Genomic DNA, 15,459 nt, shown 5'->3' on the forward strand with positions numbered 1-15,459 from the left:
TCTGATCACTGACTGAGCTAACAGAGCAGAGACTCCAGGAACCGCATACAAAGAATACATTTCATAGAGTTCATTCAGAAAAGCCACTAAGCAATAAGCAACAACAACAAACCCTAGGGAGAGGGAGGATCCACCAGAGCTGAGCTATCCTATCACTTAAATATCTGGTTTTCAAAACAAAAATGAGGAGACATAGAAAGAAACAAGAACGTCTGCACCCCTTCACTGGAAACAAAGAAGTCAGCAGAAACAGTCCTTGAGGAAACCCAAATATTGGACTTGCCAGACAAAGACTTTTTTTTTTTTTTTTAAGATTTATTTGAGAGAGAGAAACGGTGAGAGAGGCGTGCACGAGAGAGCACCAGCGGTGGAGAGGGAGAAGCAGGCTGCATGTTGAATAGGGAGCCTGACGTGGGCTCGATCCCAGGACCTGCAGATCATGTCCTGAGCTGAAGGCAGATGCTTAACCGACTGAGCCACCCAGGCATCCCTTAGACAAAGACTTTAAATCAGCTCTTTAAATACAAAGAACTAAAGGAAACCACATATTAAGAGCTAAAACAAAGTAGGAGAATGATGTCACACTAAATAAAAAATATCGAGATAGATAGAAATTATTTAAAAATCAAGTAGGGGGCGCCTGGGTTGCTCTGTCAGCTAAGCGTCTAACTCTTGGTTTCGGCTGAAGTCATGACCTTCGGGTTGTGGGAAGGGGCACAGCATCAGGCTCCATGCTCAGCGCAGTCTGCTTGGGATTCTCTCCCCCCCCCCTTCCCCCGCTCGCTCATTCACTCTCTCTGAATAAAGTCTTTAAAAAAAATAAAATAAAAAGCAAATAGAAATTCTGAAAGTGAACAATATAACTGAGACTTAAAATTCACTAGAAACAAGGCTCAGCGTTGTGCAGCAGGCAGAAGAAGGTCCAGCAAACGTGCAGAAAGGTCAACTGCAAATGTCCAGTGTGTGTAGGAGAAAGTCAAGGGAGGAGGAAAAATGAACAGAGCAGAGCCTCAGCGACTTGTGAGACACCAACACGTGCACCAACACTCATATACAGAGTGCTGGAAGGAGAGGAGGGAGGAAGGGGCAGAAAGAAATTTAAAGAAATAATGGTCAAAACTTCACCAAATTTCTTGAAAACTTCCCCAAGACGTGCATTAGTCTGCACACCCAAGCAGCTCAATAAACTCCAGTAGGACAAACTCAAAGCACTCCACACCCACAGACACATCACAGCTGAACCGTCCAAAGCCAAGTCAAGTCTTGAAAGCACAAGAGCAAATGACCCTGAGCCCAAAGAAGCCTCTCCTCAGAAACTAGCGGACTTCTCAGAGACCACAGGGGCCGGAAGGCAACTGGAGGACATACGTAAAAAGTGCTGAAAGAGCAAGTCTACAAACCAAGACCTCTACATCCAGTAAAACTAGTCTTCAAAAATGGAGAAATTAAGACATTCCCAGATAAGCAACAACTTAACAGGACTTGTCACAGCAGATCTGCCCTACAAGGACCACAGAGGGTTCTTCAGGCTGAAATGGAAGGACACCACGCAGTGACCTGAATCCACGCAAAGATGACCCGTAAAGGGAACGACATGGGTAAATATAAAAAGCAGTGTAAAGGTCTTTTTCCTTGTAACTTTTTCCCTCTGATTTAAAGACAACAGCATATTTATTTCCCCCTGCCTCCATCCCCCAAAACTTCATCATTCTATATGTTCCTACTTTATAGGTTGGTTCTCTGCATGTAATAAAGAACTTGATCCAAGTGAAAAAAAATAAAAATAAAAAAGACAACAGTATAAAACAAGAATTATAAATGCGATGATGGTGCACAATAGACAAAAGACATACAGAGACCAAATAGCAAACTTACCTCACCAGTAGTCACAGTAAACCTAAGGTGATTAAACAGTCTAAATCAACACAGGGAAATCGTTTCTTTGACCCCAAACACACCTTGGTTATCTCATCGGAGATGCTGTAATCCAGGAACCTCAGAAGGGTCAGGTAGATGCGGAACTTGTTCAGCACGGAGGGCAGCACGGCAGACAGAAGGCTGTCCATGTACTCCTCCATGTTTGGGGGGGTGAGCTGGGGCTGTAAGTGGATCTGGCAGTCTGCCTGGAGAGAGAACCAGGACACAGTATTTTCCAAGTTCCTAAGTTAATCCGAAATTTCAGGAGGAGGCTTTGTCCATATCAGGGGTGAAGGAATCAGGAGGTCACTGGGGGGAGGTCACTTTTTAACATTAATTATAAGCACCGTGACTCCCTCAGTGGTAATTACAAAAGCGAGCCTTTCTTTGGTTACTTACACATCCTCAACAGGATGAGTAAACACATAAAAAGGTAGCCAACCTCTAAACAATAGCTAATTAAAATGTTTGCAAGGTTTCTTTAATCCTGGAATATGTACTCTATGTCTTACTGATCTGCCTTTCTAGAAACCACATAAAGCAAATCACACTTTCCTGCAGAAAACTTACACATGGGCCACACTAGTGAACGCTAGTTTACAGAGGAACTATAGACCTTTTAAGCAACTGGGCGTACTTCTCATCATGAAGAAACTCAATTAAAAGCTCTCTTCATCAGTCACTCTAATGATTTACCAGAGCATTTCACCATAAAGCGTAAAAATAATCACCATGTCATCAGGAACATTTTAAAAGGAACTCTGAAATATTTCTCACATAAGATTGACGGAAAACAATGGGACCGAGGCAGTAAAAACAAAGGTCTAGATGTGAATCAGACAATTTATAGACAGCTTCCACTTTCTATGCCTGGATGTGGGAGTTGGGGCCACCAACACCTTTCCTTCGCTTGTCTGGTGATTTGCCGTATCTGCTTCTTCACAGACAGTTTTTCATCCTCAAGGCAGGAACAAAATAATTCATTCTCTTACTGATAATCAGCAGCCCCAGTTTTGAAACAAGTTTAACTTCTCAATAATAAACCATACCAAGAAACAAAATAAAAATTTAGGTATCTTTCTAATGTAACCTCCCTCCATCTTAAAATGTCTCATCATACCGGCAGGAGTGATCTCCCCTCCGAAGTAATAAAAACATTAATATTGCAGGGGAATTCCATCTGGTGATAACTGAAGTCATAATCCACCTTCTGCCAAGTTATTAGGTTGCTCAGGGCAGTCACATTATGAACACCTAGAAAATAAAAAAAAATAATTTTTTGGTTGACTTTAATCACTTAAAACAAATTGGTTTTACTGACATTGACTATATAAGACATGAGGTTTCTACTGCTTTAAAAAAAAAAAAAAGTATCTCAGGCACTGTTCAACTTCCTAAGCTAAATGTTCACTAAGTAATAGGCTTCACAGACAATACTGGTCAAGCCAAACAAATGTATTTTGGGGCCAAGATCCCCCCAAATCTAATCTAGCATCTGGTATGCAACTGGGCACAAGCCAGGTTCCCAGTAAGCACAATCACTTTCTATGTGGTGTGTTCACAGGTCTGCAACAATATGGTAGAATTGATGACTGATTTTTATACTCAGCTGTGCCTTAAGGATAGCCCGTCCACACTATTTTTTCTTCTACCTTTACCTCTTGAACTTACCGCCAGCAAAGTGTCTTCTCAATCCTCATTTGAGCACAAATAAAGCAATCTGCTTCCTTGCCATTTTATAACAAGTTCCCATAACTGAGGTTACTTCAAACCTTCCAACCTATTTTTTTTTTCAGAGATTCTTCGAAAAACAAATTTTAAACTTCACAATGGCCAGTAAAAAATGTTTTATTAGATCTTCTCTACACTTTTCTTTTTAGCTAACATAGGACTGAAGGCAAAATCTCCTCCCTCCTCGGCCTCTCAAGAGCTCCTTGTGACGTCCTTGTACTATCTTCATACTATGACAAAACACAGCTGATGTACACAGTCTGTAAGTTTCTAATCCCCACATTATATAGATTCATACGGCAAGCCTTGATCTTAAATACTTGTGAAATGTGAATGTATCTCGGATCGGTGATTCTTTTAAAAGTCATTACCAGATCTGGCTTTCACGGCAGGTTAGACATGAAGGGAGACGCCCCCCTGTCCATACCTGGTGTGTCTAGCTGCCCTTGCTCTAGGAGAGTTTCATCAATCACAAGGGAAGTGTTGCTTGGGAGCTGGAGGAGCCCGCTGACCAGGCGATTGGCTGTATAGTCTTTGTGGGGGATGAATTTCAAATGGTTCATGTTCTCTATAGTCATCTGCAGACGAAAAGACTGCAAAGAGAAATTTTTTAATGAGCAAGGAACAAAGGTTCCCTGTTTTAAGAAAATACATATCGGGTTAAATACTTTCCATATGTGTATAAGGAAAGGTCTTATCAATTTCTAAGGATGTAGTTTCCTGGCTTCTTGAGCTCTTAAAGCAAAAATTTTACATATACACCTTAAATAATAAACCTACATCTTAAATAAGAATTGCACTAATTCTATGAGCTGTTTTATTCTCAACTGTTTTGTTCAGTATTCTTAAATAATTTCTATTTTACCAGCGAACCAGAAACGAACGATAGATACTTCAGATACATTTACCAAGTGTTCAAAAAGCTCAACTTCTTTTACCTACCACGACCGCAGGCTAGCAAAACAGAAAATATTTACTTATTCAAGATGGGGAAAGAAAAGCTTCATTTTCTTCGGTGCTCCTCGAACTAAAATCACATTCATTCCTCAGACACCCGCAGACCAGGGAACACACTGTCCCGAGGAGCGCCGAGGAAGAGAGCACACTGAGCCGGGCCCAGGCACGGCGGGTCCTAGAACGTGCTGCAGGCTGCCTCCTAGTCCGATCTTAGCCCGGGATCTGTTAGAGCCCTCTGCACCCACTCTGCCTCCCCGCGCCCACCACTCAAGGCCCTCCGCACCCTGCTTCACACTCCACTCTCCCTTCCTATCACTCCAGCCTAAAAAGAAGTATGTGTGGTAAGGGTGGAGACCGGCGGTGGGGAGAAGGGTGCTGAGGAAGAGAGGAACTTTCAGAAGTTACAGGATTACTGTACTGTGGCTCAGTGATTCAAAGAAAATGGGCAGAGGGCTGGGACCACGTTATAGACAGAAGCAAACCAGCCCTACAGAAGCACAGTCGTCAGAACACAAGGGAGCCTACGGCAGGGTCTAGCTCCACGAAAGCAGAAGCAGGTCGCTCATACTGAACCCACTGTGAAAACTAAACAAGATATGAACGAGCCAAGTGTTCAGAAAGAGTTTGGTGCTAGACATAAACACCCAAGAGGAATGGAAGGGAGTGGGATATGGTAACAATGAAAGAGTAACACAAACCCACTACGAAGCGAAGCAAAATGAAAAGATCAAAAAGGAAATTCCTCCCACAGATAACTTTCACATTTAAAACGTAACTCGTGTCCTAATTAAGTGCGCTAGGCGGCTGCTTGGACTTCACCCCCTTCTCCCCACAATCATCCCACACCAGCCACACCAGCCCCTGTCCGGCGTGCCTCCAACCTGCCGAGCACACTGCTGCCTTCAGAGCCCCCGTGCCTGTTCTCCCATCTCTCACAGGATGGACATTCCCCCCAACAGAGCCATGTGGCTTGCTCCCACCTGTGTCAAATCTCTCCCCAAATTCCCGGAAGGGGAGACCTTCCCTGACCACACTGTATACATGAGCAACTCCCAACCTAGTCCAGCGCCCCCTAGTCCCCTTCTCCTGGGCCTTAACTCTTCCCCCATGGCACTTCAACGACACAGTCTGTATTTGTCTACCACAATCATCTAAAATCTATTTCAGTAACTCCCAAAATGTGGTCCAGGGAACTCCCAAGGAGTTGCTGATTCACTTTTATGGAGTCCACGCGGTCAAAATCATGCATGGATAGAAGACCCATTTGATATACAAGACAGACCAAAGAATTTACTACAGCAGAGTATAAAAAGTTCACTGAGGAGATTACAGGTTTCACACTTGCAACTACCCTTCAAGAAAATGTCAGATGGGCAGTTTAGTAGTCTAGTGTCAAATACCCACAGTTATCCAAAAAAGGCCAGCTTTCCTTCATATACTTCATTCAAAACATCCTCTTACAAGAGACTGAATGCAGAAACAGATTTGACAATCCAGTGGTCTTTTCTATTAATCCAGATATTAAAGAGATTGGGAAAAATTTAAAACCATGTCACTTTTATCACTAATAAAGTTTTTTGAACTGGGAAAATAGCTATTGTTACAAAAATATTTTATGTTCATATGTAATTGATTTTCATGAATATTTTAGTATATTTTTAGTTTTAATTTCTACTATGGTACACTGGTAATAACAACAACCCAGATAAACTACACCTCTTCAAGTCTTCGATAATTTTTTCAGAGTGTCAAGTGAGTCAAGGAGTGAGAAATGCTGGTCTGTTTGGTCCACTGCTGTTGAAGGACCTGGAAGAGCGCTAGCATTTACCCTCCAATGACATGGTCACATGAATGATCTATTTTAACCTCTTAAATCTCCAAAATAAGAAGTGATCAGCATTGCCAGTCACATGCTCATTCCCAATGTCTCACCTCCACACAAACCATGCATTCCACACGCCCTGGCAAACAAGGCAGCTCAATTTTCCAAACAGGAATTAAAACTGGGGCAACAGAGATAAAGCTCTTTATTACCTCAGCTAAATGAATCATCCTCCTGTAATTAAGACTTACTTAAAGATTTAAGACTTTAATGCACACAAAGGATAGATACCAAGTTGTACAAATTGGCATTGAGAGAGAGCATGATTTTAAGGGATTTACTTGCAATCGTGTCATTAGACCCACAGAAATTCGTGCTAAGGCAGTAAAAGTGAAATGTTTAGGGGTGAGTATGTAAATTATGGAACCTGGCAGGCTTTGTTTCCCCTTAATAAGATCTATTAAAATCTCAAATCTAAATACTTGGGTTGAACAAAAGACAATTAGATGGATTTTTAAAGTGTGCTCAGGTTTCTTTCTTTCTTTTTTTTTTTTTTTAGATTTATTTGAGAGAGCAGAGTGAGTAAGAGAGAACACAAGTGGAGCGGGCAGTGGCAGAGGGAGAGGCAGAAGCAGGCTCCTGAGCAGGGAGTCGAACGTGGGGCTCGATCTCAGGACCCTGGGATCATGAACTGAGCCGAAGGCAGACACTGAACCACCCAGGTGCCCCACTGTGTTCAGATCTCTAATAAATATTTATATGGATCTTACTGCTGGAACAAGATGTTGAATAATCCGGTATAAGTGTTCTGTGAAGGTACTATTCCGTGGGCAACCACTCAAGTTAACTGTGAATTTTCCCAGTGGAAGAACATCTCTTCTTGTATACCTAGAATAAAAAGATACCAACCAGTACGATATTCAGGTTATTTCCTCATTTCCAACGAAAAGCAACCAAAGATTAGCACAATATTGTCATTAAAAATAAAGCAAATTACTCTGAAATAACAGCAATAAAAATAACAGCCAGTACTCATACATGGGTACTGTTCGTGGTGCTGTTGGGACTGTTCAGAGTGCTTAATGTCTCATTTGATTTCCAGACTCTCTGAGGCAGGTCAGCAGGACGTAGGAAAGCTGGATCCGAACGTACAGGGTTTGCCTCGAAAGTCTGTGCACTCAACCATTATGTACTGCGGTCTGAAGTCCTAGCCAAGGAAAGATGTGGAGTACAAAGACGCTGACTGCAGTGTCGTATGTAATAGAGGAAAACTAGGAAACCTAGCATTTAAAGAACTAGGACAACAGTCTACGATGAAATGCCATGCAGCCATTAAAAAGTTCATGAAGAATTACAAAGGAAGAATATTTAAGATATATGAAATGATAAAAACAAGATCGATGTTTATAGAGTACAATGGAGATTTGTGCAGGGATGTTCATATATGTAAACAAAAAAAGACGAAATGAACATGAGCCAAATGTGCTAATGGAGATCATCTCTAAGTGGGTGAGATCACAGACGATTTCCAGTTTCTTTATGCTCCTGGAACTCGTTGAAAACACGCGTTACTTCTGAAATCAGGAAGCAGAGACCTGCAGTGGGGTGGAAAGGAGGTGAGCAACTCTGCATACAAGTTAGATGTGTGCACGCCGGGCCTTGCAGAGCCTTGGGATGTATAAATAGAGATTTCAGAATGCAAAAATAATGAAATAGCTCATTTTACTCATCAGCCAGGTTCTTTGACTGTGGCTCTTCTATTTAAGGGAGACATAAACAAAAGGTTAAATGTGAAACAAAAAAGGTGGACAAAGGAATCTGTGATTTCGTGTAACACTTGTCACACTGAACAAATAAAAACCATCTGATGATGAAGCTAATAAACTCTAACACAGAGTTACCTGAGCAACCTTCCTGCTCTTTTCCACTTTCAACAGCACCCCCACCTGCCCTGCCTGCCACCGGGAACACGGCACTTACACTGTAGAGATGAGATGCAGTATCAGGTACTCAGCGGCCAAGCTGTCTCCCAGAAGGGCATGTGTGAGGAACCCCAGCAGCTCTGCTCGGACAGGAGACAATTCAGACATGAAACCTGAAACGACTGGAGAAGGGAGACCACATTCAGAACACACATACCAGCTCGTCCCGAGTGTCTCAGGCTCAGAAGGAAAAAAAAACCCAAAAAAACCCAAGTGGAACCTAGCACTAAAGTCAGTAGACAACAAGTGTAGACGCAAATACTGGTCATTAAGTGATGCCAATCTTCAAAATAAGACAGCTTGTAAACTTTTTTGGCCTCATTTTAATAAAGAGAATTAACATAAAGGAAAATGGGCCCGAGTCACAGCAACTCCTAGAGAAACTTAACCTGCGGCTCGAGGATCTGGCCGGCTCAGCCCCACCGCGAGCACACGGTGCAGACAGCTCCCGCACGCGCAGGGGCTCACGGTCTCTGGCTCCCAAGGCGTTAGCACTTACACTTACAGGTTTTGCTCTCCTCTTTGTTAAGGCAAGCAGGCAGTAAAGGATTGATGTGCTGCAACTTCTGGGCTAACACCACATGAATTCTTGGCACTAATGATGCAGGAGGGCTGTGCACTCTCTGCTCCTCGGCTGTGTCTGCGCATTCCATCGGATCCAGCAGTGAAGAGGCGTCCCTACGGAGACAGGAGGGAACCTCAATTCCCAGACACGCCTCTGAGAAGGAGAATTCAAGCCAAGAGTGGTTCCACCGTACAACTCCTTAAAGAATGGAAAATGGGAGACGCCTGGCTGGCTCAGATGGTTAAGCGTCTGCCTTCGGCTCAGGTCACGATCTCAGGGTCCTGGGATCGAGCCCCGCATTGGGCTCCCTCTCCCATCCCCCTGCTGTGTTCCCTCTCTCGCTGTGTCTCTCGCTGTCAAATAAATAAAATCTTAAAAAAAAAAAAAAAAGACCGGAAAATGGCTCCTTTCTCAATTGTCAGGTCACACAGATCTCAGGCAAGTTACGTCATACAAGGACATGTATGTGTTTTTCAAGAAAAAGAACACTTCTACTGAGTATGCTGTAACTGCAATTAATGGGATAGAACACATCACTGATAAAGAATATCTGTGTTTTGAAATCACCTTATCAGCTGAAACATGAAATACTTCATAGCATGCCTCAAAAACTGGGGTCTTTTTCTGAAAAGCCATTAGGTATCTATTATTCAGTGTGGGGATCCATTCATCTCTTATCTTGCTAATTGTTTTTCCTAAATTTTATTCCTCCACGACACCTCCCTCGGATAGTGAGTAGTCAAGCAGTGAAAAGGTGTGAGCTTTTCAGATTTGCTAAATAAATTAGCAGACAATGGATTTATCGTGATACAACTGAAACAAATCACTAAAATGTGTTTAGAACTTCAGACTTGACAGGCTGCTCTACAGTCACCCATTCACACGGCTCCCCTCCTTACACACAAGGACGGCGACAACCTTTATGTGGTCTGGACCACATGTTGGGCAGCGTCCTTTACTGTGCACACGCCAATTCAGTACGCCTCACCTACCCTGGTCTCCAATGAGGAAACCAAGGCCCTGCGGAAGTCACATGGCCAGTAAATGGCCACACCAGCTTGGCACCCTGAGCCATCTGGCTCACTCTGTGCACTAAGCAGCTTCAACCAGTGAAGTGACCGAAGCAGGAAAAGCATCATCACCAGAAACAGCCAAGACAAGCAATTTGCTATACTATTATTAAGGAATGCTATTTAAATTTCTTTAGAGTTGTTTAAAATTTTTGTCCCCCCTCCTTTATTTTTAATAGTGAAAAGTGAGTTATATCTTATAGGGAAACCAAGATGAATATCCAATACTCAACAAGAAAACTGTGTAGGGGTATATGACTCCATTCTTTTGGCAAGCTCAAAACAAAATAAGAAAGAATGAGGAAGATCTGGATTTTCAGGATATATTGTTAAATGTGGAGAGAAAGTGTACAGGAATACATGTATCATGCTTTTATATAACAAACAGGAATAAAACATACACGTGTCTACTTATTTTTACAAAAAATACAGGAAAGATGAAAGCAGAAAACAGGTTGGTTCCCTATGGAGGATGAGTGGGAACAGGGCAGGGGGGATGACACCCCTACATTCTTTGTGTATATTTGTGATTTGGGCAACAATGTCAATGTTTTCTATACTTAAAAAATCAAAACAATAAGGACAGAAGAAAAACTCTGAAGTGAAATGCAATGGAAACAAATGAGCTAACTACATAAAATGAATAATGAGCAAAAGAACCAAAGGGGAAGAAAACTCACCCCAGTAACTTTAGACATAGCACTCTGACTATACACCTCATTCTAAAATAAAAAGAAGTGGACACCAGGTTTGTTTTTTGCAGTGGTATGGATTACCAATTCTGAAGTTACCTTCTCTGCACTGTGGAATATATTGAGAATAATGAGAGTCAAGCTTCTTTCTGTTAGAAGAGGAGTTACAAACATGGGAAGGGAGAAGGGAGAGCATCTGCGTGCAGAATTAGAACTAGAAACACTGTGAACACACAGTTCTGATAGAGACACTTGAAAATACATGAAGATATATGTGTGTGGGTATATAAATGTGCATTTACTTGTATGCATACAGTGTATGTATATATGTATTTCCTAGTCCTGTCCACTAAAAGGGAATAAAAGCAATACCAATCCTGGTACCAATGAGCACACAAGCACTCAGATCTTGACTTTTAAATAAAATCCCTCACTAAAAGAAACTGATACTCCTTAGAAAAATGGCTGATACTGCAGCTGGAGCATGGGAAGGACAAGATGAGGTTGAAACAGCATAACGTGTCAGAAAAGATACGTTAAAAATGGGAAGGTTATGTCAGCAAGGACCCAGAGCCTGCTTACAATGACTCCCACTAGCCAAATGAGAAAATTTGAATCTCAAGCACCAGACTAACATCCACACTGATATAAACAAATTACTTAAATAAACAAATGAGAAGGAAAATCTCTCTTCTAACAGAATGGCAATAAACAGGTGTAGAAGGAATGATTGAAATAGAAAATCCCCATCTAGTAATAACTGAGTCAAGAATCATCAATGGAGAAGGGCACCTGGGTGGTGCAGTCGGTTGAGCGTCCGACTCTTGGTTTCAGCTCAGGTTGTGATCTCAGGGTTGTGACATCGAGCCCCCTATCGAGCTCCATGCTCAGTGCAGTCTGCTTGCGATTCTCTCTCCCTCTCCCTCTGGCCCTCCCACTCATGCTCACTCTAAAACCTTTAAAAAAAAAAAACACAAAAAAACCATCATCAATGGATATTAAAATAAGTGGATGAGGGACACGTGGGTGGCTCAGTTAGTTAAGTGTCTGCCTTTGGCTCAGGTCATGATCCCAGGGTCCTGGGATTGAGCCCAACCCTGGGCTCCTTGCTCAGCAGGGAGCCTGCTTCTCCCTCTTCCTCTGCCTGCCACTCCCCCTGCTTGTGCACGTGCACACTCGCTGACAAAATAAAATTAAAAAAAAATAAGTTGATGAAAGTTAAGATGAGTAACTGGATATTAATGTAGTCTCCAAGTATCTCCTTCCAAATTACTTATTACAAAGTGAAAAACAGTAACTTTATAGGACAGAAACTTGGCAGATGCCACCTTAACCAAACAATCAAAATTAACATCACCAGTAATGAGGCACAATGACTTCATGTGCCTCCTGATATGACAGCCTGAATCTAATCAGGAGGAAACATGACACTAATCCAAACTGAAATATTCCACAAAATGACTGGATGTACTCTTCAAAGGTGTCAAAGCGCTCTGCCATGTGAGGACACCGGAAGACCGCCATCTGCAAACCAGGAAATGGGCCCTCACAAGCACCAGATCTGTCAGCACCTTACTCTTGGACTTCCCAGCCTCCAGAACTGTGAGAAACGAATTTCTGTTAAGTTAAAAAAAAGGTGTCAAGTTCAGTAAAGACAAAAGTTGAGGACTGTTCCAGGTTAGTGGAACATGTGACCCCATGGATCCTGGATCAGGGAAAAAGAAGGAAGAAAAAAAAAAAAAAAACACCAGAAGGAACAAGACTGAGATAACTGGTAAAATTAAGTATGGACTGTGGGTTAGTGTACTATGTATTTATGGCAAAGTTCCTAATTTTGATAGCTGTACTCTGTGTAAGAGAAAGTCTTTGTTCTTAGGAAATATGGACTCAAGGGGTGCCTGGGAGGCTCAGTCGTTAAGCGTCTGCCTTCCGCTCAGGTCATGATCCCAGGGTCCTGGGATCGAGCCCCACATCAGGCTCCCTGCTCTGCAGGAAGCCTGCTTCTCCCATTCCCGCTCCCCCTGCTTGTGTTCCCTCTCTCGCTATGTCTCTGTCAAATAAATAAATAAAACCTTTAAAAAAAAAAAAAAGGAAATATGGACTCGAGTATTTAGGGGATAATGTACGCAACTTACTCTCATTTCAGATAAACACATACGTATATAAAAATGTGCCTATGTAAGAGCACAAGTGAATGACAGAGCAAATGGGGCGTAAGTGTTAACAGGTAAGTCTGGGTAAAGGGAGAAAGTTCTTTATAACTATCCTCCAGCTTTTCTGCAAGTTTGAAATTGTATCAAAATAAAGTTACCCAAAAAAGAACAGACTCACCTTTCATCATTATTCAGTATACTTAGCACAGGATCCACAGATAGGACACCATATAACTCAAGAACATCATTGACTTTGAAACAATCCCAGTCTTCATAGACCTGATAGGAGATCATAAGAAATCACATTGTTAGGACTAAATAACACCAAAAAAATCTAAAATATTAGTTTTAAGGTTAAAGTAATAATATCTTAGATTTTTGGGTCAGGAAATGGACCTTAAAGCAACTCTTTTATTTCATAAATTGAAACCAAGAGAGGTAAAATACTTGCCTGAAGTCATTCTCCTAGTTAGCAATTAACAACTAAAACACAGGACTCCTGACTCCCATACCAAGGTCTGTGGTCAATACACCACATTACTTCGAAGAAAAGGTTTTCCCAAAGGATGATGGTCAACTAACATTAGAGACACACGTTACTGGGCACTTGGGTGGCTCAGCTGGTTAAGCATCTGCCTTTGGCTCAGGTCATGATCCCAGGATTCTGGATGGAGTCCCACGCTGGGCTCCTTGCTCAGCGGGGAGTCTGCCTCTCCCTTCTCCCTCTGCCTCTGCCTCTGCCCCTCCCTCCGCTCGTGCTCACGCTCTCTCTCTTCCTCTCTCAAATTAATGAAAAATTAAATCTTAAAAAAAAAAAAGAAAAACCTGCATTACCTCAAAATCTATTAAGTACACACAGAGAAGGGGAAAAAAAACCAGGATTACTAAGGATTACTAACTTTGGACTTATTCACCAACTATGCACCATTAGGAGGATTAACACAAAACTCAGGCCATGAGGGTTTTCACAATAAAACTTTCAAAGTTGTCTGTCTTTGATGGACTCTAGTAACTATCAAAGCCTCCTCGGGGTGAGACTGAACTGAAGCATGGCAGGAAACTGTCCTCACTCTGGTCTCTGTGGTAAAGAACTGAAGGGCCATTTAAGTTAAAACCACAAAATAAAAGAATGGAAATTCTCAATGATCATTTCTGAAACTTATATTGCTTGTTTTACCTATCAGGATCAAAAAAACAAGGTAAGCAAGATAGAACAAACTACCAACAGATTATTTGCCTTCTATTTTATTTTAAATACAAACGAGAAATGGATTTTGATGAGAGAGCAATGTTGAAAATGTTAGATATTGTTGGAAGCTGGAAATGACATAGGAAGTACACATGAATTAAAAAACTGTACCACTTCTGTTTTCAAAATATTCTTCAGATTTTTTTTGAAGTGAGCTCTACACTCAACATATGGGGCTCAAACTCACAACCCCGAGATCAAGAGTCACAGGCTCCACTGAATGAGCCAGCCAGGCGCCCCATATTCTTCAATTCAAGAATGCCATGGTAGGCAGAACATGGCCTCTCAAAGACGTCCACATCCTAACCCCTGCAATCTGTGAATGTTACTTTACAAGCAAAAAGGGATGTATGTAAATTCAAGACCCTGAGATGAAGAGATTATCCTGGATTATCTGGTTGGGCCCAATCTAATCACGAAGGTCCTTAAAATCAGAGAATCTTTCCTACCTACAGTCCGAGGGAGAGGTGACTATGAAAACATGCTGGCTTTGAAGATGGAAGAAGGGGCCCCAAGCCAAGGAATGTGAGCACTCGTAGAAGCTGGAAAAGGCAAGAAAACAGATTCTCCCCCAGAGCATCCAGAAAGGAATGCAGCCCTAAGGACACCTTGATTTTATCCTCAGTGAGATCCATGTTGGACTTCTGACCTAAAGCCTGTAAAATGATAAATTTTTGTTGTTTTAAAAGCCACTAAAGTTGTGAATATTTGCTCCAGCAGCCAAAGAAAACAAACACAAATGCTAAGAGTACTCCAGGTTAACTTCCAAGACACATTCCACATCTACGTTAAGGTCAGGTGTATAAAAGGTTTAGTACCTTCACGAGGCATGCAGGGCCCTTCTCCCCTGGCAGTGGAAAATTCAGGTCAAAGGGAGAAGAGAGGTTCAAGAAGTTCAGCTGTTGGCCAGTAGAAGCTTCAGTTTCTAAACGTTTTGGCTCTCCACACCACTGAAGACCACCAACACTCCCTAAATTCAAAGAACAGCACTGTACTTAGTCATTTTTAAGGCTTCCTGGAGAGAAAGAACATTCCTAAAGAGCCTTTCAAGTCTGATATAAATGATGCTTCTGAACTCAAAAATTTCAAGCTGTTATAGTTCTTAAGGAAGTACATACGCTAACAAAGCCTTTGTCTGACCTAAAAGAGAACAAAGATTATAAAGATCTGAAAAATTTAATCATTTCTCCGATACAATAAAATGGCAAAAAACTCCCCCCTTCAAATCTCAAGTGTAAGTATTTTAAAAGTTAATATTTAATACAGTTACTTTGACATCTTTAACCTAAGAAATACATTGTCTACTGATAACAAACCCACC

The 15,459-nt window shown here is 41.8% G+C and overlaps 1 protein-coding gene and 1 long non-coding RNA gene across 6 annotated transcripts in view; one reads left to right on the plus strand and one right to left on the minus strand.

Moving 5' to 3' along the window:
• MCMBP (minichromosome maintenance complex binding protein) overlaps nucleotides 1-15,459 on the minus strand; it is a 50,184-nt gene that overhangs the window by 7,367 nt on the left and 27,358 nt on the right. For 4 of the 5 annotated variants that reach the window (XM_064595337.1, XM_064595338.1, XM_064595336.1 and 1 more), the window contains exons 7-14: nucleotides 14,957-15,108; nucleotides 13,068-13,168; nucleotides 8,909-9,087; nucleotides 8,408-8,531; nucleotides 7,198-7,315; nucleotides 4,076-4,241; nucleotides 3,038-3,171; nucleotides 1,959-2,123 (exon numbers count right to left, since the gene is read on the minus strand). In XM_064595337.1, the coding sequence (XP_064451407.1) occupies nucleotides 1,959-2,123; nucleotides 3,038-3,171; nucleotides 4,076-4,241; nucleotides 7,198-7,315; nucleotides 8,408-8,531; nucleotides 8,909-9,087; nucleotides 13,068-13,168; nucleotides 14,957-15,108 (1,139 nt within the window). The remainder of the gene's footprint in view (nucleotides 1-1,958; nucleotides 2,124-3,037; nucleotides 3,172-4,075; nucleotides 4,242-7,197; nucleotides 7,316-8,407; nucleotides 8,532-8,908; nucleotides 9,088-13,067; nucleotides 13,169-14,956; nucleotides 15,109-15,459) is intronic. The other variant, XM_045878982.3, reaches the window with a different exon arrangement.
• On the plus strand, nucleotides 376-7,199 carry LOC135364808 (uncharacterized). The gene is made up of 3 exons (XR_010412594.1): nucleotides 376-1,598; nucleotides 3,798-3,910; nucleotides 6,987-7,199. It is a non-coding gene; the product is annotated as an uncharacterized LOC135364808 (long non-coding RNA).

The sequence above is a fragment of the Mirounga angustirostris genome, unplaced genomic scaffold, assembly GCF_029215605.1.
Source record: "Mirounga angustirostris isolate CCGP_5_RB_7025 unplaced genomic scaffold, mMirAng1.0.hap1 SCAF_6, whole genome shotgun sequence".
Taxonomy (NCBI): Eukaryota; Metazoa; Chordata; class Mammalia; order Carnivora; family Phocidae; genus Mirounga; species Mirounga angustirostris.